Here is a 25804-nt window from a genome sequence, read left to right on the forward strand (position 1 = left end):
CTCCTTCTCTTCTCTGGGGTCCCCGGTCCCACCCGGGACCCCTACGGCCTTCCATGCTGGAGGGCAGTACAAGGAGCCCACCCCTGGCTTCCCCCGCCGGCTCCCCGCTCGGCCCGCACATATATCGTTACCGAAGGTAAGTAACTTGTTCTTCAGTTCTCGTCTGCCCGCACTGGCGGGCAGACATGGAGACCAGCGCAGCTCCCGCTGGCCTCGGGGGGAGTACAGCGGCACCCCCCCCCCCCCCCCCCTCCTTCCTCCTGACTTCGGGGCCCGGGGATGGGGTCCCGGGCCCCTGGACTCGTTCGGGGGGACGCGACGGCGCTCCCCCTCATCCCGGCACCTCGGGGCCCGGAGATGGGGTCCCGGGCCCCGCCTTCTGCCTTCATCGCGGGGGGGGGGGGGGGGGGGCGCGACGGCGCTCCCCGGCTTCGCTTCGGGGCCCGGGGTTGGGGTCCCGGGCCCCTTGGACCCATGTTTGCGGGGGGCACAGCGACGCCCCCCCAGCCTCCGGTTCAGCGGCTTTACTTCTTTTGGGGGGCAGCCCCCGGGACCTGACCCACCCCGGGGGCACCTGAGACCGGCAGCGGAGCCCCACGTGCTTCATTGTCGGTCTTCTTAGGGGTCAAAGGTCGCTCACCTTCCGGGGGCCATATCTCAGCCCCTGGGGGTCCGATCTGCCCCATTTTCGCGTCTTCTTGCTCCTGGTGGCGTCCCCCAGCCACTGGGAGCACTCTCCTTCGTCCTCTGGGTCTCCAAGAGGGTGCATTCTGCAGGGAGCGGTTTTCACGTGCTCCCTGCGCCTCTCTTCTCCCTGCGCAGAGGCCTCCTCTTCTGCGACACGATCCTGGGCTCTTCTTTTGGCGCTGTTAGGGGCCTGGGGGGCAATCAGGGGTTTCCTCCTTCCAACTGCCCATTGCACCAGGCTCCAGCACCTTTCGCCTCCGCAGACCACACCCCAGAGAGAGCTTCTCTTCCTGTGCAAGTACTTTTTAAAAGTTGAGTAGGGGGCTGGCAGGAAGTCTCTGTGTGTCCTATCACACAGCGACACATCACTTCCCTGCCCCCTCCCTCCTTCTTGTCCAGCCTCTGGGTTGTTCAAAATGGAGTCGTCCAGTGTCTCTGGCCACATGGCCTCTGAAACCCAACTCCTTCCCCCTTCACTGCCTTCTCTCCTGGGTGCAAACTGGTGCCTGGCACCCAGCGACAGCAGTTGATGGATTGGCTTTAGCTCCACCTATCTTTTCTCCTTGGAGGGAAGATCTTGCTCTGGGAAGAAAGGTCATTAATCTAACCTGCCATGGCCAGACCCCAGCCAGGGACTCAGAGAAATATGACATTTCTGGACGACCCAAAAGCAGTACAAACATGACTTTGGACTTTGCAGAATACTCATTTTCACATCTGCTACACTGGACATTCGTGCGTGTCTGGAATCTGTAGGCTTTGTGGAAGTCATTTTAGCCATGGGCCCCACATCCCCATAGGGGAATAATGAAGTGAAAACACAGTAAAAAACACTGACTTTCCCTGGCATGTTCCTTCCCAGGATATAAAGCCTATTCCATGTCACCACCCAATTCTGCATAAGCTGGCCACGCCATTCACTCTGTAGCTTCTCCTGGACTGCGCACGCTAGGAATCTCCCCTGCGCAGCCCCTACACATGTGCACACGCATGTACACCTGTCTGCATGCAAGCAGCCCTGTGTCCCATACTCCAGCTGCTGCGCAGCGGCCTGGTCAAGCCAGGGGGACACCAGTAAAATCTCCATGCAGTCTGCTTTATTATGAGTTCACTATGGGTGAGTCCCAGATTATGAGGCTCCCCCACAGTAAAAGCTCAACAATTAGGTGCTCAAAAAGCGCAAAATCCGGGCGGCCCATAGTGTCAGAACCACCTTCTAACAATTAGGTAGAGCGATGGCAACGACGGTGGCGATTAGACGCCACGCCTGGTTGAGGTCCGCCAACTTTTCGGCCGATGTCCAAAACACACTGATGGACATGCCGTTTGATGGCCGTCGCCTTTTTGGCGACAAGGCAGACTACGCACTTGAGCCCTTTAAGGACTCCAGGGCTATGGCCAAGTCCTTGGGCCTCTCAGCCCCGCGCCAGCAAATGAGTGCCTTTCGCTCCTTTTGTGGCCAAGGGAGGGGCGCCCCCACCCGTGCTGCCAGCCACACACCACAGACTAACATCCAGCGCGGTGGCGGCCGTGTAAATCGCCGTGGAGGCGGTCGGGGACAACGGCGAGGCCAGTTCACACCCTCCCCCGCAGCATCCACCTCTAAACCCTCCTGGTCTGTGCTTTTCGGCCCACGTGACGCCACTGGGGGGCAGGGTTCGCCATCACCACTCTCACTGGCGCACTGTCACTTCGGACAGGTGGGTGCTGCAGATCATCTGAAGGGGAGCTACTCCCTCCCCTTCGAGACGACCCCTCAAGCCATGCCACCGAAACACCACCGCATATCGGGGTATTTGCGGCTTCTGCAGGAGGTAGTTACGGCCCTCTTGGCCAAGGGGACCATCTCGCGGTGGATCATCTTGTGTATCCAGGCGTGCTACTCCTTGGCTAAGAAGGAACCTCCTGTTGGACTGAGGGCTCATTCCACTCGGGCCACGGCGACTACCACCGCCCTGGGCCGAGAAGTGCCCTTGCAGGACATTTGCCAGGCAGCTACTTGGGCCTCGCTGCACACATTTGCAAGACACTACTGCCTTGACAGCCAAGTCCGGAGGGATGGCTTCTTTGGCCGTTCCGTCCTCCAGGACTTTCTGGTGTGATTATTGGTTCGCAGACCCACCACCGGGGTTGGTATTGCTGGGGTATCTATTCTAAGGTAAGGAATCTATCACTAACGTGTCTCTTTCAGATGCACAAGTTACTACTTGTGTAACTATATATCTGTAAGAGACATTAGTTAGTGATAGATTCCTTACCGTCCCACCCATCCTCCCCGTTCTGCGAGCCGATATCTAGGGTTAACGTATCCCCTTTCAGGGCCCTAGTTTCAAGGCACTAGTGTTGGTTTTTAACATAGCTCTGCGTTTCTGGTGTGGAAAAGTTGTGTCTAAGAACTGACGTCCGCACGCGGAGGCGGCGTCTAAATACTCCGACGGCCCCACAACGCAGACGACGGACGCGGAGCCGCAGACGACTCCTACCGACGCGAAAGGGTACTGCTACGCAAAAATTTCCGGATCCAGTCTGACGCCTGGGGATATTCTAAGGTAAGGAATCTATCACTAACTAATGTCTCTTACAGATATATCGTTACACAAGTAGTAACTTGTGCTTTACTGCAACAATAACCAAATCAACCCATTAGACGCTTCCAAACAAAACATTATATGTTACCTGCTGCATCTACAAAGATGTAACTTAGTATACTCTTCTATACGACTACACCTCGCTGCTATAGCAGCATACCTTCAAAACAGGCAACACCTTTCACTGTTTAGAGTACCAGCAATCAAAGCCTTCATGGAGGGTTTGAAAAGGGTGATCCCTCCAAGACACCCCCCTTCCCCAGTCTGGAATCTAAATATAGTGCTTACCAGACTTATGGGACCTCCTTTCGAACCTCTACACTCATGCGAACTACAGTTCTTAACGTGGAAGGTTGCATTCTTAGTTGCCATTACCTCACTCAGACGAGTGAGCGAATTACAAGCACTAACAATTCAAGAACCTTTCATGCAGGTACATGCCAACAGGGTGGTTCTTAAAACCAATCCTGTTCATGCCTAAAGTTGTATCCAATTTCCATATCAATCAATCAATAGAACTGCCTGTATTCTTTCAAAATCCAATCAGTAGCTGAGAGAGCCCTACACACATTAGATGTAAAAAGAGCTCTACTTTATTATGTAGACAGAACTAAATCATTTAGAAAGACAAAACAACTATTTGTTGCTTTTGCACTACAACACAAAGGAAATCCTATTTCAAAGTCAGGAATAGCCAGATGGATAGTTAAATGCATTCAAATATGCTATTAAAAGGCAAAACGCACTTTAACCGTCCCCCCAGGAGCACACTCTACAAGAAAAATGGGGGCATCCATGGCTTTCCCAGGAAATATTCCTCTTGAAGACAGCTGTAAGGCAGCCACATGGACCACCATACACACTTTCACAAAACATTACTGTGTAGACGTGCAAGCTAAACAGCAAGCTGCTGTAGGCCAGGCTGTCCTCCAAACTCTTTTTCAAACTGCTGCAGCTGGCACCGGTAACCACCGCTAGAGGAGATACTGCTATACAGTCTATGCACAGATATGAATTCAGCAGCCCACATGCCTCGAACGGAATATGCTACTTACCTGTATGCATCTGTTCTTGGCATGTAGGGCTGCTGACATTCATATCGCCCGCCCTCCTCCCCGGTGCCTGTAGCAGCTGCAGCATTATCTCTGGCATGGCCATCTCTTACTTTACTATCTCATTCTCTGCCACAATGGCGAAAAACAATCTGAGGATGGAGAAGATGCCCATGCGCACTGTAGTCCAGGGGAGGAGTCAGCTATCTCGTGATACTTCGAAGACTCTTCCAAGACAAAGTGCAATCATCCGGACCCAACACTAGGCGGCGATCTGAATGTCAGCAGCCCTACATGCCAAGAACAGATGCATACTGGTAAGTAGCATATTCCATAATATTTTGAAAAGTATTATTTCCCTTAGCTGCGCTTGGCTTGGTTCTAGAATTAAAATAAATATTTTTTGATACAAACAAATCGGTCTGAGCTCAGTCTTTGAGTGTGCATCATTGCTTGCCTTCGTTTGTACAAAAAATACTCAACACTGCCCTCTGATGAAGCCTTACTGCTTGCCCACACTACCACAAATAGAGAGTAAGTGGCTATCTACTTTTACCTCTGGGGTTCCACTGGACTCTGTGCATACTATACCTCATTTTGGTATAGTATATACAGAGCCAGATTGCTACATTTATCATAAGAACCAAGAATCACTTAGTGCAGGTAAGATATACAATTGTTATGTGGTAATACTTTTCAAGGATGTGATGTTTTGTAAATGCAGTAAATACGTAACAGTTTTAAGAAAGCTTTCTGTACATGTAAAACAAATACTGTATTAGGACTTGCAGTGATAACGCAATGCAATGTACTGGTAGTTAGTAACTTACAGATGTACTTGGTTTCATATTTCAGTCTCAGTCTAGTAGCACTTACACAGGGCATTGGTCAGGTAGGTAAAGAATGCACCCACAGGGGTGGCTGGGTGCAGAGGTCAAAGGAGAGATCGGGCCCAATGCTATGGGCACCGGGTACACTAGCCTCAGATTCCTTAATGTAGAATTATCCCCAGGCTTGAGACTGGATCCTGAATTTTTTTGCCCAGCATCCCTGTGCGCCGGGGAGTCGGGATCACTCGGCTTCGCCCAGGCGTCGTACGTGACATCAGCGAGGTCGCACAAGTCCCACCCCGGCACGCCCATGTCAGTTTTTTCCTTTTCCGCGTGCAACTTGGATCTGGTTCTTGCTCTGAGCCTGTTTAGGTCTTTTTCCTTATGATCTTTCGTGTTGTGGGAACAGTGCGCGGATTCCTTCGGGCTTCAAGACTTGTTTGTCTTGTGGATGCTTGATCTCGGCGACGGACCCTCACCTCATTTGCATGTTGTGCTTGGGGAGGATCACAGCTCCACTGACTGAGAGACGTGTCAACAATTGTAGTAGAAGTCGCAGCAGGAACGTCGCATGAAACGTCTCTTGGCTCGCATGTCCAGATCGGCGTAGTCACCTCGCTCGACATCTGGGGAAGGGTTTTGGAGCGGCCGTCATTGTCCTCATCCATCTCCTGTGCCGCAAGAGCGTCGCTCCCCTGTGGGTAAGTGTCAGTTTGTCCCCGAGGGCTGGTTTCCAGCCTGTTGGGGGCATGGGCTCTCCGCAGGTGGTGCGGCCCTGCCTATCATGCCCCTATCCACCGTTCCCCAGTGAGGGGGCGTCAAGAGCCCAGATGGAGACATATGCGGCGGCTTTGCTGGTTTCTCCTTCGCCACCTGGGACGCCAGCGGATCCCTTGCGCCATGCGGGGTCCTCCACGGTGTCGCAGGCGGCTTCGGCTGGTTCAACTCCAGGCTTGGAGGATGTGGTACCGTTTGGGTTCGGCCCTTCGGGGTCCCTCCTTTGGTCCACGGCACCTCTGCCTCGCTGCAAAGTCCTGCTTGAGTCCCTGTGGTGTCGCGACAGGTCACCGGGGCTCGGGCCGCATCCCCGAGCCTCCCTAGTCCCTTTAGACAAGTGGCGATTCCGTCTGAGGCTGCGGTGACGCCGCTACGGTGCCGGCAGCTGCTGGCCCTGGCGGCGCCACAAGGGTTGGCGGACCCTTATCGTCCTGTCTTGGGTTAAGGCTGGCGGGGGGCTCCTTGTCAGTCCCCGGGTTCCACTCGTCCCACCGTGCAGCGCCTGCCTCGCCGGGGGTAGTCTGCTTTGGCGCCGCCTTGGGGGTGGGTGAACCTCTCGTTCCCCCATGGGTTGAGGCTGGTGAGGGACTCCTTGTCGCTCTCCAGATGTTTCTCGGTCCTCCACGCAGTCTGCTGCCTCGTCGGAGGTAGAGTCTGCGCCGTTCCGGCGCCGCCCCTTGACCACCTTGGCTCCAGCTCAGCCCCGGTCCCCGGAGCCATGTGACGGGACAGAGGCCTGTCTGGCGTCTCCTGTGGTGTTGGATGACAATGACGCCCTGCTCCAGGTTGCGGATTCTACGGCACCAGACAGGCGTCGGGTCATGGGTTCTTCCTCAGATGTCCCCTCTTCCCCAGAGGTTGGGCACCTGCTGGTGTCGTCCTCACCAGAGACGGGCCGCCGCATTGTGGCTTTCTCCCTAACGTCATCCAAAGATGGCTCCTTGCCGTCGCCGCGGATTTTGCCAGTTGAACCACAGGTCCCCCACTCTTAGGCGCCTTTCTCCTTTTCGGGCCTGGCCTTTCCCCGCTCCGCTTGGTTTAGGGGATGGCTGTCTTAGTTTGCAGCCGTCCCCCCACGGAGTAGTTGCTTTTTCAGCCGCAAGGCCCTACGGTGGCAGGTGCTCCCTTCGCTTGTGCTGTTTCCACGGCTGTGAGAATTTTGCGCGTGGGAGATCCGCCTGCCCGTTTCCCCGCGGACCAACTTTTGGAGGTTTTTTACCAGGGCTCTGGTGGGAGGGAGCTGCTGCTCCTCTTTAAAGGTTCGCTGCTTTCTTCGCTGACTGGGACTTGGGGGCGTTCTGCCACGGGGGAGCCGGTGCCCCATCACCTTCTGCACCTTCACCTTCCAGCGCCGCGTCTTTCCCTCCACCCCTCTGCCAGTGGCTCCCTTTTGCAGACCACCTTTCCTTCCCTGCCGTCGCTGTTGGCTTCACCCTCCCAGGAGGCCTGCTGGCTGGACTCCTGGGGCTGCAATATTTTTGCCTTTACCAGTGCGGCTCTGCGGTCCCTTAACACTGTGTGCTGGCAAGGGCCACATCTTGCTTGTGGGACTCGGTAGAGTCACTTGAATCTGCAGCTTCTCAAGAGGGTGCTGGTGTTGACTTGTGACACCATGCGGTAGATGGCCGGGAGCTGGCGACGTTTATTTTTCGCTCCACCCTGGATATCTCGGAGGTGCTGGGTTGTGCCATGGCTTCTTCAGTTGCCCTTCGCCGCCATGCTTGGCTTCGGTACAGTTTGTTCCCGGAGAATGTGCGGGAGGGGCTGGTGGATCTTCCCGTTGATGGCACCCTCTTGTTCCAAGCGCTGTTAAACTTTGCCATCCAGAGGTTCTTGGCGGGGCTTCGGCCTCCTCCTTCTCCTCCTTCTCCTCCTCCGTGACCTGTGGGTTAGTCTGGATTTTGTGAGCTGTTCTTCCGTTAGGGCGAGTGGCCCCCGTTGTGTGATCTGTGTTTTTCGCCTTGTCAGTTTGCCTGGTCCCCTGTGGGGCCCTCTGTTATGTCCAGGCCGGTTGGGCCCTTTCGCAGACCCTCTTTCCCCGTGGATATGGCTAGGGTATCTATTCTACGTTAAGGAATCTGCAGCTAGTAGTCTCTATCAGATGTACAAGTTACTTACCTTCGGTAACGATGTATCTGGTAGAGACGATTCTAGCCGCAGATTCCTTCACGGCCCGCCCTTCCTCCCCGTTGTCGCACTCTGTACTGCGGTTCACCTGGAGGTTTGTCGTTCCTGTTTGTCTTCACACCAGTTCCCCCCTAGTTGTTCCTGGTTGGGGTTGTAGTCCTGCTGTATGTTGTCGTGACAATTTTGCCTGTATTCCTTGCCTCCAGAGGGGCCTATCTACATCCTGGCTGGGTGGCTGTTCAGGGCTGTACTCTGTTCTCTTTTTTTTTCCCTGCCTTTGGCTGCTGCGGTGTTGACACTGCTCCTTATGGTGTTCGTCACCATTCTTTTCCACTTTTTCTGCTCTTTCGCACACTGTTCCTATAATCAGAGTTTTGTCTGATGGCTCCGCGTTGCGGCGCGGAAAAGTTCTCCGAAGAAAACTGACGTAGGCGCGCCGGGGTGGGACTTGTGTGGCCTCGCTACCGTCACGTACGCAGACGACGCCTGGGCGGAGCCGCGTGATGCCCACCCCACCCCGGCGCGCAGGAATGCTGGGAACATATTTTCCGGGTCCAGTCTCACGCCTGGGGATAATTCTACATTAAGGAATCTGCAGCTAGAATAGTCTCTACCAGATACATCGTTACCAAAGGTAAGTAATTCGTACTTCTGGGCCAGGGCCCAGGTATCAAACGTAGGCACAAAGGGGGCCACGAGTAAACACCAAAGGTGTACCTCCTGAGGCCTGGTGCAGGGTGCAAAGTAGGCATTGTGCTCCCAATGGGGACCATTGGCTGGGAAGAAACGCTGCAGGCTGGACCCAGAAGGCTTGGAGGAGGGACGAGCGACTGGAAGGTGAAGCTGGAGTGTTGGGCACAGAGGCACCGTCTGTCAAGCACCCCAAGACCAATGGGTTGCAGGTGCAGGGGTGTCTTAGTGTGTGGTTTTCTTATTCCCATCCATTCACCATCAGGCAGACCCTTCAAGATGAGGCTGCATGTGTCGCAGAGGAGGTCGGACGATGTCGTCCAGTGCTGGATCCCAGGTCCGGATAGCCAGTGGAAGACCTTCTGTGGTGTTGGGTCATTCAGGCTGGGTGCAGAGTGGTTGAGATAAGCGGTTCCGTCTGGATCTGGTGTCTAAACTGAGGTTGGTTGTTAAACAAATCCAGTGTCCACTGAGTTAAGAGTCCTTTCTTGAGATCAGTGCAGGTCCCTAGGGTTCTTGGAGGATGCAGGGCATGCCGGTTTCAACAAGCAGGGGTTCTGAAGAGTAGGCAGGCCGGGAGGGTTGGGACTAAAGCAGTTGTGGTCATCGTCCTCTTCTCTGCAGCATGGCTCTACGGTCAGTCTTGTTGGATCTAAGGAGCAAGCTTCAGGGGTCCCCTACATACAAGTTTTTAGGGCATTACATGGGCGTGCAGGTTGGGGCCAATGGGTCCCTTCCCTGGGGTGTACACCCCCTTATGCCACCCTCCAGTAGTAAGGGAGGGGGGCATATAACTCTTCCTCATTGGGGTAAGGCCCCTCAACTACAAAATGGAGGGAACTGAGATGTGTGCTTCACTTTGGGTGGGGTCGGCAAAGGTCGGCACACCTCCTTTCTCAGTAGGTTTTCTCGCTGGTTCTCCCGCCCAAAGTGGGGGTCAGAACCGGTGGGAGCCAGCTCCTGGTAGCAGCAGAGGCTGGGTTAGCTCAGAAAGGCAGCAAGACTTTGAAGCTTCCCATTCGTGGACCCTGCCCATCCGGGGGGAGGAGGTACGGCATCTCTCTCCTGGATGGGCTTTGTTTCAGGACCAAGAGTGTGGAGGCTCTCTACCCTGTGGTCCAGAAACCTGTCTGATGGTGGCAGATGGCTGGTAGCCAGCCAGGAACCACACCAGGTCTGGTTGTTTTTAGGGGCATCTCCAAGATGCCCTCGGAGTGCCTTTTACATTAAATCTCACACTTGCATCAGTGTGGGTTTAATGTACTGACCAGTTTGATATCAACCCTTTCGGCCTTCAGTAAAGGGTTAATGTAGATGTGGAGTTCATGCTGACATATTTCCCAGCCCATGTACTCAAAATGGCTTCACTGTACTTAAAATGTCTGTGAATGGTACAGACACTGTAGGGACATATTGCTCATGCAGCTATGCCATCAAATGTGGTATGGTGCACCCTGCCTTTAGGGCAGTAAGGCCCATTAGAGGGGTAACCTACCCATGTCACCTGTAGTGTTGGTGGACATGGCACACAGGGATGTGTGCCATGTGTTCAGTTTGGTCAGCACCAAAACACGCAGCCTTTATTGGCATTGTGGTGAGGTTAAGGTGAGGATCTGAGTGCTTCAGCCCTCAGATGGCCCTCTCTGATCACAAGTTCCTTGGTACCAGGGGTACCTTTTACAAGGGACTTGCATTTAGCCATGGGGTGTGCCAGTTGTAGCAAAGGTACAGTTTTGGGAAACAACACAGGCCCTGGGAGCCTGATTAGCAGAGACCCTCAGTCAAGTTGGCATCATGTATCAGACAAAAAGGGAGGGGGTAACTTGCAAAAAAGGGGCACTTTCCTACAGCCTTCCTTTTGGTTATTAAATCTGCACTTAGAGTAAGTGGGCTGCAGGCCTAGTCATTGACTACTCAAACTATCCTGACAAACTGGTGCTTCGTACAAGGCCCTCCTTTCAGCGGAAGGTGTTTTCTATGTAGGCCAATCCATCACTCTGCATTCCTTTGACCTAATTCCACGTCCCTCGAAAGAAGAGGAGCGACTATCGTCTGGACCCAAAATGAGTAGTGTTCTACCTTGACCGCATGGCGTGGAAGTTCATCAAAAGAAACTGACGGCAGCACACCTAGTTGGCACCTATATAGGTGCCGTGGACGTCAGTTCTGGAGCTGAAGACCACGCACGTGGAGCCGAATGAAGCCACCTACTGGTGCGCAGGAATACAGATCCCAAAAATGTTTCCAGATCCAGTCTGACTCGTTGGAAATTCACTGGCAAAGAATCTGCAGCTAGATATAGCTTCTATCAGATAGGCGTTACTTAAGGTAAGTAACTTGTTCATTAAGGTCTGCTATGTTCAAGCAAATGAGAAGCTGCTAGAGAAGGTAGGTCTCATGCAAACCGTTTAAAACCTTCTTGCACAGTTTTACATTTGTTGTGCCACAAACTGGATTTACATACATCTTCACAAAGTGCTGACTTTCGGATTTGCATGCTCATCTTGCCAAAGTTGTCTGAGTGTGTATTTTTCTTTTTTTAATGTAGTACATTGTATTTCCTTAGACCAGCGTTCTAACGTTGCGGTGCTAGGCATTCATACAAAGATGAGGTGCATCCTCTTCCTCTAGACACCTCAGCTCCCCTCACCGCTAGTCATCGTTTGACTGGTCTGTGGCTACTTGTTAATCCGATTGTTCGATCTGAACAATGCACAAATATGCACTAGTTTAGAAAATGTTGTACACTTAGTGTTTTGTTACTATTCTCGGGTTTGTGTCTCTGTGGAGCCCAGAAAGACATTGTACTGTTATCAGGACATGCAGTGATACTTTAAGTAGATGAAATGGTGGCTCCCGAGCTGAAGTAGCAGCATTGCCGCCGAGAGCAGTTGCTTGGCAGATTTCTGGATTCTGTCAGGCTAGTGTACAAGAGTCCATTCAAAGACTAAGCATATTTGTAAAGAGATCATTTTTCAGGAAGTGCCATAGAATGTTAAAGTTGGGAAGCAATCACTTGTGCCTAACCTTATTTACTTTTATTTTCCAGGTTGCTGAAAACTTTGTCCCTCCTTTGCTTGATGCTGTTCTCATTGATTATCAGAGAAATGTTCCAGCAGCAAGAGAACCTGAAGTATTAAGTACAATGGCCATAATTGTAAACAAACTTGGGGGACACATAACCGCTGAAATTCCTCAAATTTTTGATGCGGTTTTTGAATGTACATTAAACATGATCAACAAGGTAAATATATCATTTTACGTCAAAGGAAGATTTGCGTCGTTTTACTGTTAACCTGTAGGTTTAACTATTGTATTTTTTTTCATTAGGACTTCGAAGAGTATCCTGAACACAGAACAAATTTTTTCTTGCTGCTACAGGCCGTAAATTCCCACTGTTTCCCTGCATTTCTTGCTATCCCCCCTGCTCAGTTCAAGTTGGTGTTGGATTCCATTATCTGGGCCTTCAAGCACACAATGAGGAACGTTGCAGACACAGGTGATTATATTTAGTTCTTTATGCTAAATTGCTATCTTGAAAGTAAGTCAGAAATAATGCTGAGCAAAATGACCCTCCTTAAATTCTCAGATACTGCTCTCTACAGATTTATTTGAATTATAAAGCAGAATCGTTGTGGTATAGTTATTGCACAGCCGAAAACTACCTTTTCCTTGATATCACAATAAGCCTAACCATCTCTGAATCATCCCCAAAAACTTTCATAATACCACATTTCACTGTGCACTTTTATGGCTACGCTCACATTGACTGCAACCATCTTAGGCATCTAATGAGTTAGAATCATTATATTCCTTGTATTTCTCCAGTATTAGATTTTTCATAGATTCACATGCTTGAATCTTCCCTGTCATTATTAGTTATGGATTCCTTACCATGGAATTAGCCCCTGGCGTTAGACTAGATCTAGAGAATATTTACTTCAGCAGTACCCCTGCGCGTCGGCAGGTGGCATCGTTCGACTCCGCGTTCGTCGTTAGCGCTGTGATCGCCGGAATGACGTTAAGATATCTACTTAGATGCTGACCCTGTGCTCTGACGTCCGTTTTCTTTTACCGAGACCGCCAGCGCATAGCCAGAGAGATCAGTACCCTTAGTCTTTTTTTGACTATTTTTTTTTTTTACTTTTGTCGACTTCTTGTTGCGAGTCTTTCGGCTCCTGGTGCAAGGGATGCCTCATCGTCGGATCAACTTCAAACCTTGTGAATCCTGTCACAAGTTGGTCGGTTACGGACCCACATCTGGGGCGCCTCTGGTTCCTGGAGCACGACCACAACCTGAAGTCATGCTCCGACTGCTGGGCCATGAACCCGAAGTCTTTGCGGGAGCTGTCCCGAAAGCTTCTCGAGGCCTAGCAGTCAGCTCCGCGCCGCTCGAGGTCCTGATCGAGAGGGAGGTTACTGTACTGGTTGTGGGGTCACCACCACCACTCCTCTTAGAAGTCTTTGGATAAGTGGAAGCACAAGAAAAAGGTGAAGAAAAACAGTCGCTCTTCGCATTCCCACGGCTGACTCAATGCTGCAGGCCAAAGGTAGTCACCTAAGTCTCCGCCCACTGAGTCTGTTGAGTCAGCTCTGAGCTTCCCTCCCTTCCTGGGAGCCGGGGCGACCCTGCCCAACTTCGTAGCTTTTACGACGTCCTCCGCTCCATCTACGGGCAGCCCGACTCTGCCGGCGTGCCTTGGGGCCCTGCGGACTTGGTCGGGGGTTCTAGGCCTCGCCGGGATCCAGGCCTGGATACAGAACTGCGCCGGTTGACCTTACGACACCACCCCCGGCGCTGAATCCATTGGCAACGCCGGTGGTGTCCCCTGCTGGCCGCCTGCTCAACATGGACATTGAACCGGACCGCCGTCGACCGACACTGGTACCGGTGCCTCAGTTCTATTCTGGCCCTTATCGCCCTGAGTGGCAGCCAGAGAAGGGTGAGGAGGACTGGGAGGGGTTTTGGTCAATTGACCTTCAAGCAGACCAGCTGGAAGAGCCGGACTGAAGAGGAATTGGGTGAGGCCAGTGGTATGGATACATCCCCAGAAAGTTTTTTTTCTCCCGCTACAGTGGCTACAGAGGAGAGAGCCTCCTACGCTGTGGTGTTGCAAAGGAAGGCTAAGGCATTGGGCCCTGAGCTACCTATGGTGGCAGTCAGGACTAACCTTCTGACGGAGGTGCTTCAACCAGCAGCAGACTCTTCGGAGGCCCTGCTGCAGTTCAATGAATATCTCACAGGCACCTTGTACAAGCCCAGCACAGGGCCTCCTGTGGATAGAATGATTGCCTGATGCTACCGCCCGGCCCCAGGTGACTCCATTTTCCTCTTAACACCCTACCCCTGAGAGCTGGGTGGTCCTAGCCTCCACATCCAAAGGCGCATTCCCTACTGCTCCCCAGATAGGGAATCCAAGAAGCTGGATCATCTTGGGAAGATGTTTTCGTCTGCCAGCTTACGACTGTGGTCGGTGAACACCGCATGTCTCTTGTGCCCACTCTGTATGGGACACTGTTGCATAAGAGCTGCCACAATTCCCGGAGAAGGCCCGGACCGTACTCTCCCTGTGCTGTTGCAGAAGGGAGGGATGCAGCAAATTTTGCCATTCCCTGTGGGCTGGACACTGCCGACTCGCTAGGCAGGATGATTTCAGCATCTGTAGCCCTGGGACGCTACACTTGGCCGAGGTCCACTGGATTTTCGGACTATGTCCAATTGACTCTTTTGGACTTGCCTTGTTGATGGCCGTTGCTTGTTTGCCGACAAGGCAGACTATGCGCTTCAAGGACTCTGGGGCACCGGCCAGATCCCTGGTACTCTCTACCACCCACCCTGCGCAGTCTGCTTTTCGCCCCTTTTGTGGCTACGGAAGGGGTTCCCCACTACATTCTGCCCAGAGCCACAGGCTGTCCAGCCTCTGTGGGCCGGGCACATGGGACCCACCACCGTAGGTCTTGGGGCCAGCAGGCTGGCTAGTGCCCCCTTTGCAGCAATCTCCAAACCTTCCTAGTCCGATCTTTCAGGGGCACCAGTTGCCAGTGAGCAGCAGGATCCGCCATCACCTTCCCCACTGGCACAACATCACGTCAGACAGCTGGGTTTTGCAGATAGTCCGAAGGGGCTACTCCCTCCCCTTCGAGACTGCCCCTCCCTCCATGCCACCTACTCTCTATCACATGTTGGAGGATCACCTGGCCCTTCTCAGTCAGGAAGTGGCTTTTGGTCAAGGGAGTCATCGAGTGAATCCTTGTGCCAGAAGTAGGTTGTTGTGGCTACTCTCACTACTTTCTGGTTACCAAGAAGGACAGAGGCCTGCATCCTATCTTAGACCCGTGGGACATCAACAGCTTCCTCCGGAATGAGAAGTTGAAAATGTTGACATTGGTTCAGGTCCTGTCTGACCTCGACCCTAGAGACTGGATGATAGCATTGGACTTCCATGATGCTTATTTCCATATCCCCGTCCTGCAGGTCCACAGGCGTTAACTACAGTTCACAGTAGGCCACAAGCATTTTCAGTTCAACGTGCTCTACTTTGGCCTTACCAGCGCCCCTCGAGTGTTCACGAAAGTGATGGCGGTGGTCGTAGCTCATTTATTCAGATAAGGGGCACCTGTCTTCCCCTCAACGACTGGTTGTTGAAGGCGAGCTTGTCCCAGGCTGTCGTTGCCCACCTCCAGACAATAAGTTATATAGCAATGGGGTAAACCAAAAAGCCACTGGACTCTGGTAAATTATGATATGAAAGTTAATGTCACAATGGCAAACCGTCAAACCACATACAAAAATAGAAACAATTCTTTGTTAGCTAATCTAATTTAGACATCACCATTAAGGTTGTGATTTTATTTAATCTCAATACAGGAGATAATCAATTTATAAAGCACAATGTATTTTATGTTTTACACAATTTTAGACAGAACTGGTGCACAAGGGATGGGGAAGCAAGTGCATGGTAAGGATTTGTGATAGTGATGTGAAGAGGGAAGGTAGTGCGCATATATAAATCAGCAATCAATATTTACAACCTATCCTGCCAGATGACTGGCCTGCACACATATGACAAATCATAACATTATTGATGCAGATGTCAAATCTGTCATCCAAGTTGAAAAGTAAACCAAAAAAACGGTCAACTTTTCGACCCCTATAGAGAACATGAAACTTTGAGCCTTAGGGTGGGGTCTTCATCAGGACTGACGCGAGGGAAAATAGGAGGCACCTATGGACAATGGGATGAGGTTAGTGGGGTGATGTATCCAAAGTGAACATATCGATGGGTTATCATGTATAAGGTTATTTACCAATAAACGCCAAGATCACTTCAGGCTGAAGATATGAAAGATGGGCTTCATAGGCTCCTGCAGAAAGAAAGGGAGACCGACGAAACAACTAGGATATGAATTTCATACTAGCAGAAGGAGGAGTTTATAAGTAGGGCCAAAGCTCACACAAACTTACTCAAAATGTTCGTCGGTGTTTGTGGGTTAAATTGCGGATGCCACGGTTGATTAGTAACCTGTGGCTAAAAGGAAATGAAAACCGCGTTAGAAAAACCTGTGTAACTTCACATACCTACAGGCAAATTGCTACAAAATGGCTAGGGTTGTGTAAGCTGTGCGGTACTGTCAATGGAGATGTGTGTGCAACCATTTAGCCGAGCTAAATTAAATAGGGCGCGAAAAAAGCTCAGTGTCTCTGCAGCAGATGCTGTTGAGATATCAAAATCAGATGTTTATATTCAATTGTAAAGGTCAGTCATGTGTCAGAAAATGGAAATAAATGTAAAAAAAAAGTATAAAGGGACGATCAATTGGCAGCGCCCATGACTAAAGCTATAATGAACATCAGGCATAATATTGAAACTGCGGGAGTTAAATTAAGATTTACAGCACGTTTCAAACAAAAGGCAAGGCAAAATGCTTTCAAGGACAAAATAACGAAGGAAATGTGTGTTACACGAAGAAGCTCCGTGCTTCACAGGGTCAAATAGCTGTGAGTAAGCGCTATCTTTCTTGCCTTGGTATGCCCCCACTTTTTTCTGAACTCCTGATGTGCTTTGACTGAGTGTGCCCTGGGTTCCTGCCAACCAGGTACCCAGGGCCTGTGTTCCTTCCCTAAAACTGTGCTGAAAGTAAAAACCCAATTGGTATCGCTGGCCACCTGTCAGCCCCTAGTAAATGGTACCCTAGGAACCCAGGGCATGGTGACCCGAGAAGACCCCAGAGGGCTGCAGCACTTATTGTGCCACCCTCAGGGGCCCTGATCCCTGGCACCCAAACACTGCCTTTGCAGGCTAAGTGCCTAAGTACAGAACTAAACCAAGAGTCTACATGGCACACATCCCTTTTACAAAAGAGGAGAATAAGGTGTGCCCAAAGGGATGTTTTTAGTGGTTCACTAGAGACACTATTCGCGTTACACATCCCTGTGTGCCATGCCCACAGAACCCACTGCCCTAGCATACTTCAGTCACCCCTCTAGCTGGGTGCCCTATGCCAGAGGTGAGGGCACAGATGCATGAGCCTTGTGCCCCTACAGTACCCAGGGCCATTCCTGGGCACTGTAAGCGCAGTGATGCCATTAAGAGTATATGGTGCTGGGAGGTTGTCATTACGAACTCCACAGCACCATAATGGCTACACTGAAGACCGACAAGTTTGGTACCAAACTTCTCAGCACATTAAACCTGCACTGATGCCAGTGTGGGATTTAATGTAAAATGCACCAGAGGGCATCTTAGTGATGCTCTCTGAAATCCTAACCTACAATCCACGTCTGGACTGAGAGGCTGCGTAGGCTGCCACACAGCATGTATGTTGCTGGAGCCCTGGGTGGAGAGCCCCCCGCTCTCCTGGGCCTGCAACAATGCACATCCTGGGCGAGGTGCTAGGTCTCCTCCCCCAGGATGGGCAGGGGGGAAGCTTCAAAGGCATGCCGCCTCTGTGAGCTTCTCCAGACCATTTGCTGTACCCAGCAACTGGCCCCCACCAGTTCTAACCACCACTCTGGCGGGAAAAACTACGTCAGGAAGGGGGGGGGGGGTGACAGCCTGTGCCAACCCCACCCCTCAGGTGGGTGAGATGAGGTGAAGCACGACCCGGGCTCCGGCCATCTTGTAGATGGGGAGCCCTGCCCAATCCCAGCTAGGTTCCTGCCCCCCTCCCACAGGAGAGGAGCAGGCTAGGGGGTGTACTCACCCCAGGACAGGGACCCATTGGTCCCTGTCCTTGCCCTACCTGTAACACCACTAAGTTCAGTATTTAGGGGCTACCTGAACCTTTCTTCCTCAGATCCCGATACGAAAAGAAGAAAGAATATCAAGAATAAGACCCGCTGTACAGCTGCTTACAGGACGACAACAACTGACTTGGCCCCAGCCCTACCAGCCTGTCGATCCTGGAACCCGCTCCTGCCTAATCCCTTTGACTCCTTTGGACACCACGAGGACCTGCCTGCCTTGACCCTCTTAAAGACTGGGACTCCCATCAGTAGAGGCTCTGCTGCAACAACCTACCTGGTGCCAGCCAGGCAGCTCCGGACCAGCCCACTCTGCACCCGCCAAGCCCGGCCCAACCGAACCAAGACCACAAGGACGTCCCCCGGGCGACTGGAACCCGAAGTCCAGTGCCCAAAGACCCACCTCGATGAACCAGCAGATGCCTGCAGACTCAGAACCAGGGGCCACCCCAACCGCAACCAGCTGAGGGTACGCTTTTCCGACACCCCTGCACCCAGCGCCCTACAGCCGCCTGTGCCTCCCTTTGGGGTACCTACCTGTGCTCCAAGATCCCAACTTACACCTCAAAGTGCTGGTCGCCCCTGGAGAGTCTCCGTCCCCGAGCCTGCAGCCTTTGTTCCTTTTTAGGTCTCGGGCCTAGCCACTGCGTCAGCAGTGGGCGGAGCCACAAGTCCTTTTCTGAGGGCTCCTGAAAATGTACCTAGGGATTCCACGCTGCTCGTGTGTTTTTTCCTAGGTGCATTGCTATTGGCCTTTGCGTGCGTGTGCTTTAGAAACAGAACATGCAATAGGCCGTAGGCGGTCGCATAGCTCCGCCTATGGCCTATTGGTGTCTGTTACGCGCACCAAAAGGCCATATATCTTCAATTATCTCGCCCGTCACGGTGGAGATAATTGAAGACATATGCTGGGCGCTCGTGCACCACTCGAGTTTCTTTTTTTAATTTTTTTTATCCATTTCACGGAGCTCTCCCTGTCCGCGCGTCTTCTCTGTGAACACGCTTTCGCCATCGCGTGCAGCACTCTCGGTTCTTTTCATGCCTAGCCTGGTAGTGCCAGGGATCATGGAGAGGAACGGGGGCTTTGCAGCCGAGCTGGGGAGCTCAACCTTCGGGGGTGGTGGCAAGGAGCAGAGGGGGGGCGCTGCTGGAGGGGATATTTTCACAAGCAGTGCTTAATTGTTTGGAGCTCACAGTGGAGCGCAGATAGGGTAACTTGTTGAAAGACAGATGGCAAGTAAACTATTGTAGTATCAGTCTATCCATGCCATGAGTGATATGAATACCTCAGCGTTGTCACTTACCTGTAGCGATGAGGCTGACCGAGTCGCGCATGAATGCACAACAAGTGTGCTATATGAAGTAATACGGACATGAATTCTGTCCGTGCGCATGAGTGACGGTGAGTGCGAGAGTGACGGTGAGTGCGAGAGTGACGGTGAGTGCGAGAGTGACGGTGAGTGCGAGAGTGACGGTGAGTGCGAGAGTGACGGTGAGTGCGAGAGTGACGGTGAGTGACGGTGAGTGACGGAGCGTGACGGAGAGTGACGGAGCGTGACGGTGCAGAGTGGCAGTGGGTGCAGAGTGGCAGTGGGTGCAGAGTGGCAGTGGGTGCAGAGTGGCAGTGGGTGCAGAGTGGCAGTGGGTGCAGAGTGGCAGTGGGTGCAGAGTGGCAGTGGGTGCAGAGTGGCAGTGGGTGCAGAGTGGCAGTGGGTGCAGAGTGGCAGTGGGTGCAGAGTGGCAGTGGGTGCAGAGTGACAGCCATCGACGAGATAGGTCTAACAGTAACATAGACCATCGTCGGCGATGAAGACGCCGTCGACAATCGGCTTAGGAGAGGAAAAAGTTCCCGTTGACGTAGCGTCGACGGAGATCTTTGTCGACGACTGTCGTCGACAACAGGGTCTGTTTCTGAGGTAAAGTCTTCTCGGAAGATGTTTGAGGTAACTTCTTTGTGGAAGTTCTCGGGGGCGTAGATGAACCACTTTTCTCCTTAACAGGGGGAGTAGCCTTAGATGTGGAAGGCCTCTCAGACCCCTTAGCAGAATGTTGCTTCCTCGCATCGCAGGAGAAGTTAAAACCTCGTCAGCAGCTCTCTTCCTAGAGGCTGAAGTAGACCCAGAGGCAATACTGCCTACCTCCGAAGCAGGATAATCAGAATCCTTGAGCTTTTGCAGCCACAAAAGCATGCGGCCCCTCTGTCCCTGAGGCTCTTCTGGGGGAAGGTCCTACAGATCTTGCAGTCCTTCACTTGATGTTCAGGATACAGGCAGTATATGCGCTTCTTGTGGGGATCTTCCTTTAAAAAGCCGGAGCTTACCACAAGAGTCACAAGGCCTGAATACAGATTTCTTGGTAGAAATCTTCATAACACTAGATTCCAGAAGGAAAAATAGAAAAGTACTGAGCAGAGCTCAGGGAGACTCCCTTCACACCACTTGCGGTAGAAAATCTGAGAGCCTGAGCCTCTGGGGAGAACCTTCTGGTGGGTGCTGTCGCCTGATTGGCTGTAGTTTGTACTATACAAAATGACTAGGATAGTCATGAGTGTGGGAGTTTTTTCTCCTGTAGCTTGGGCTACTTTACTTCCTGGTTAGGAATTACTGGTTTTTACTATGATATTATGGCATATTATTGCTATTTTATGGACCCTGGGACTCCCACTCCGACGACAGGGAATGATTCAGGCATGTGAATCCATGAAAGACACACATACTGGAGAACCACAGATTACAGCTAAGTAACTATTGTTCTTAACTTACCTGCCATTAGATAACATTGGCACCTTTTGACTCGAAAATTTTGAAAGTGTGAAGTTTTGAAAACTGGAAATATTCACATAAAATCAGCCAAATTCCGAAGTACTCACCTGTGATCCGGGGAGAAGCCAGTACTGTACCTTTCAGCCCAGTACTGAACCTCAAAAGTAATCCTTACCGGGTTTACTAGTAATCTGTATTTTCTCCTTAGGAACCCGTTGTCTGCTTTTCTATGAAATTTCTTCTAAGTGTCTACTTTTGAAAACTTGAAATATTCTTTAAAAATCATACGAAATACTGAAACGCAATTCCCTACCTGTTTTGAGTTAAGACCCCAGTGCTGGCCCTAGGAGACCAGTGCTGGATTACAAAAGTAACGTGATCGTACTTTACCTGCAACCTGAATTTTCTTCCATTGAATACCATTGTCAGATTTACCTTGAAAAGTTTCTAAGTGTGAACTTTTAAAATAGCTTCATATTAATGAAAATTCACTACAGTAACTAAAACATTTTTGCTAACCTGGTTTCAGCTTAGACCCCGGGACTGAATCTAGGATTTAGACCTGGAACTACTAAAGTAATCTACACTGTAATAATTAACTATACTTTTCTGATAATAGTCCATTGAGCTCAATGCTAAAGTGTGTCTAGACTTGTGTTGTCTTCAGCAAGCCCTGTACCTGTTGTGTTTACATACTTTATTGCTTCCTTGCAAAGTCATTACATGAAAGCCTTCATTGCTAGCAAAGTATATTTTTATGCTTGTTGGTTTTAAAAATAAAACATCTTTTCTTTGGATAGAACAACCATTGGCCTGGAGTTCAGTCTTTGAGTGTGTGAAATATTTTGCTGCCTGAGTGTGTACAACAAATGCTTTGTACTGCCCTCTGGTACTGACTTACTGCTCGACCAAGCTACCACTTTGGAGAGTAAGGTCAGTCCTGACTTTAACCTCTGTTATACCTTTGGGGTTTGTGGACTCTATACACACTGTACTTCCTTATTGTCCAGTATATATAGAGCCACTTTCTCACATCTTATGATCCAGGTAGCCTCTTTGCTCTTCCGACCCTGGGATGCACCTTTTGAGCCACAGACTACCCTTGGGATGATGATCCTCTCCCTTCTGGGCTACCTAGAATTTTTATCTTTATCATTTCAGACGACACCCCACAGCCTGAGAGCAAAATGCTGGCTGCAGATGGCAAGAGGGAATATGTAGAGGCGGCTATCAACTGATGCATAACCAACTCTGTGGGACTGCTCTCCTTTATGGTTTTCTGTTCACCTTGAGCTTTTCCATTGGAATCTAGAGACATTCTGTATTCATCCCCTGGCATGGTCCTCAACCCATTTGGAATAAGTTGGTCTGAATCTGGAATTCACATTCTGGCATTGTTTCCGAGATCTCCCCTGTTCAGTTGTCACACAATTCTATCGTATTGACTTACAAATTTATCGCGCTGGCGCTTGGTAGCAAGTAGGACTGCTACAAGCGTGTTCTTGTATTCCTGCTAACAATTGTTTTTAGACCGTTTTTAAAAACTTTGTGCATTGTGTCATTAATTTCTTACTGTGTGCTCGCTCACTCCCCGGTCCACCGCAGCTACCAGTGCTGTTTGTTGTGGAGGGAGGCAAGCAGCACTACTTCCTGGTTGCTCCATTGGAGGCGGCCATACTTGGTGGGTTGACGCGCTAGTCTCCCACTCCGCCCTGATTACTAAAGGGCCGGCCAGAAGCGCGCTCGAAATTGACTTACAAATTTATCGCGCTGGCGCTTGGTAGCAAGTAGGACTGCTGCAAGCGTGTTCTTGTATTCCTGCTAACAATTGTTTTTAGACCGTTTTTAAAAACTTTGTGCATTGTGTCATTAATTTCTTACTGTGTGCTCGCTCACTCCCCGGTCCACCGCAGCTACCAGTGCTGTTTGTTGTGGAGGGAGGCAAGCAGCACTACTTCCTGGTTGCTCCATTGGAGGTTGCCATACTTGGTGGGTTGACGCGCTAGTCTCCCACTCCGCCTAACCTACTTAGTCCCTCGCTCATCCGCGCAGCGGTGACGCGCAGCGGTAGCGCCGGAGAGGCGCCAGAGAGAAGCCAGTCTGCGCCAGTCCGCGTCCAGACGCTTCCTGCTACCTGTGGTAAGATCTGCTTATCATGGCTGTGGCTGCACCCACGCTGGTCTATGACTGTTCAACACTCCATGCCCTACGTCACGCTACTAGTCCGGCTTGTGATCACCTGGTCCTGCCTACTCGCTCTGATTTTATTTGTCAAAACTGTAATTGGAGTCCCTCAATCCGCGTCAATCGACGTCCACTCTCCGTTCAGGAGTGGAGAATGTTCCTACTAAACTGTAGGTCCTTTAATAAACACCACACCGAATTGCGCCTACTGATTGAGGAGCTCAATCCCCACGCCCTTTTCCTAACAGAAACATGGCTTCAGGCAGACAACGACCCGGCCGTTGTCGGAGCTATTCCACTAGGATTCACTCTTAAAAGATTGGACCGCCAAACTGGGAGAGGCGGTGGACTGGCTATTGTCTATCGGGACAGTTATAAGTGCCGAATCACCCCCATTACCTCATCGACTTGCGAAAGTCTTCAATTTTCGCTAGAACTCTCCCCCACTATGACCTTTTCCGGCATTCTGATCTACCGCCCTCCTGGCGCCCTCAGTGATTTTATTACTAAGATCACTGAGTTGGCTGCCAGTGTCGTTTTATCTTCACCTAATTTTACCCTGTTGGGGGATCTCAACTTGCACCTCGATGATCCTCTCGATACTGCTGCTAACTCGCTTCGTGCTAATCTTCAAGCAATGGACCTCTATCAAAAGGGATTTCATGTAACGCACAACAGAGGTCATCTTCTTGACACTGTCTTTAGTAATATTAACGACATTACAGTGGAGCCCCCCATCCCTTTACCTTGGACGGATCATTTTGTGATACCTTTCATCTGGCGCACAAACACTCTGCCCACTGTCTCGCCAAACACCAAGCTAGGAAATGGTCCTCTCTTTCCCTCCCTGCATGGGAAGCTGCTTTGGCTAGAGACCCCCCTGGGAAGGTGATGCATGCCAATATAGCAGCCAACAATTTCGACGGCTGGATCACCTCCACACTTGATATGGTTCTTCCTGTTCAAAACAATAATCTTACAAAAAAAACAAAAGCTGCTCCATGGTATACACCCGCACTTAAGATCATGAAATTAGCCTGTCGTAAGCAAAAGAGAGCCTGGAGACAGGACTATTCCCAAACTAAGAAGGATGAATATAGAGCCAATATTAGGCTCTATAAACAGGAGATAAAACTAGCACAAACCTCCTTTTACGACAGCAGAATTCAAGCAGCCGCCAATGCCCCTAGGGAAATTTTTAAAATTGTGAAATCCCTCGTTTCCCCTCCGGTCGAATGCCCCGATACTGAGGGTGCTCAAAACCGCTGCAACGATTTGGCTAACTTTTTTTTCTCAAAAGATTCTTACAATTTATTCCTCATTTGATGATGCCAATAATGAGCTGGAACCCTGCATCCCCCCAACCTCCGATGCCTTAGCTTCTTGTAGGCTAGACACAATTCCACTCTTGCATGCTCCGGCACTAGATAAACTGACTGCTAAAGTCACCTCTGGATCTCCCAATGATCCAGCACCCCCACAAACTCTCAAATTGGCTATGGATATGATCCGCCCCATCATATTGGATGTTCTTAAGGTGGAAGAGGTGTGGCGCCGCGGCCAGGGCGACTGACGCTGCAATCTGGGGACCACGGTTCGATCCCCGGCTCCGGCGGCAGGTTAGCCCAGCACCATGTGACTCTGGGCAATAGCTCGCTTAATCTTCCCGACGGCCCCCAGCGCCTAGAGACCCTTACGGGTGATTGTGCGCTTTACAAATGTGGACTTTACTTTACTTTACTTCTTAACACCTCCATCTCCTCCAAATCCGTTCCCCCGCCATGGAAGTGCGCAATGGTAAGAGCGCTGCTGAAAAAGCCCAATCTTGACCAAAGTAACCTTGCAAACTATCGCCCCATTTCCCTGCTCCCCTGGTTGAGCAAACTGCTTGAGAGGCACGTAAATAACACCTTAACGAACTATCTGGAGTCAAACAGTCTCCTGCGTGCCTCTCAGACATGGTTTCGTCCGCGACACGGGACAGAAACTGCTCTTCTAGCGGTCACGGAAGAAGCAAGAGCTGTGCTGGATCAGGGTGGGAAAGTCGCCATTATCCTATTGAACCTGAGTGCCGCGTTCGACACGGTTAACCATGTCACGTTGTTGCAACGACTGACGGACAAGGGCGTGTCGGGCGCGGCCCTGGAATGGCTGACGTCCTTCTTGACCGACCGGTTTTTCCAGGTCTTTGAGGGTGAGGCAGTGTCCCCTAAACATTCTCTCAGGTGTGGGGTTCCTCAGGGCTCCTCCCTGAGCCCCACCCTGTTTAATGTTTACATGGAGCCTCTAGACAGGATAGTCCAACCCTTCGGTGTGCGTATTGTCACCTACGCGGACGATACCCAACTGGTGGTCTCTTTAGACCACGCGGAGGGTTCGTCCCACACCTTGGGTCCCTGTCTGGAGGCGGTCGCCAGATGGATGCAATCCTCCTGTTTAAAACTTAATGGGGAGAAAACGGACGTCATTCTGCTGGGGAATTCTTCCCCCTCCGCTTTTGCATCCATCTGGCCACCATGTCTGGGTGAGCCCCCCCACTCCCAAGCCCCAGATAAAGAGCCTGGGGATCTGGTTTGACCCAGCCGTGAACTTCTCGGTACAAGCCACTAAGATTGCAGCCACCTGTTTTGGGTTGATGAGGATGCTTCGGAAGGTGCTCCCCCTGCTTCCTTTTCAGGCCAGGAGGATCCTGGTCCAGGCCCTGATATTATCGCGCCTGGACTATGGGAACGCTCTTTTTATGGGAGGCCCTTCCTTTGTCATTCAAAAGCTCCAAGTCACCCAAAACAGTGCGGCCCGCCTTCTCTACAATCTCCCTCGCTGGCAGTCAGCTAGGAATGCCTTAAGAGAACTCCATTGGCTC

At 51.2% G+C, this 25804-nt stretch overlaps 1 protein-coding gene across 2 annotated transcripts in view; it reads left to right on the top strand.

Moving 5' to 3' along the window:
• XPO1 (exportin 1) overlaps nucleotides 1-25804 on the top strand; it is a 960241-nt gene that overhangs the window by 778531 nt on the left and 155906 nt on the right. For both annotated transcript variants that reach the window (XR_013596235.1, XM_078649290.1), the window contains exons 20-21: nucleotides 11801-11995; nucleotides 12082-12250. Coding sequence is in view for 1 of the 2 variants with exons in the window: in XM_078649290.1 (XP_078505416.1) it covers nucleotides 11801-11995; nucleotides 12082-12250 (364 nt within the window). In the remaining variant the exon portion in view is untranslated. The remainder of the gene's footprint in view (nucleotides 1-11800; nucleotides 11996-12081; nucleotides 12251-25804) is intronic.

The sequence above is a fragment of the Lissotriton helveticus genome, chromosome 6, assembly GCF_964261635.1.
Source record: "Lissotriton helveticus chromosome 6, aLisHel1.1, whole genome shotgun sequence".
In the NCBI taxonomy this organism is placed as follows: Eukaryota; Metazoa; Chordata; class Amphibia; order Caudata; family Salamandridae; genus Lissotriton; species Lissotriton helveticus.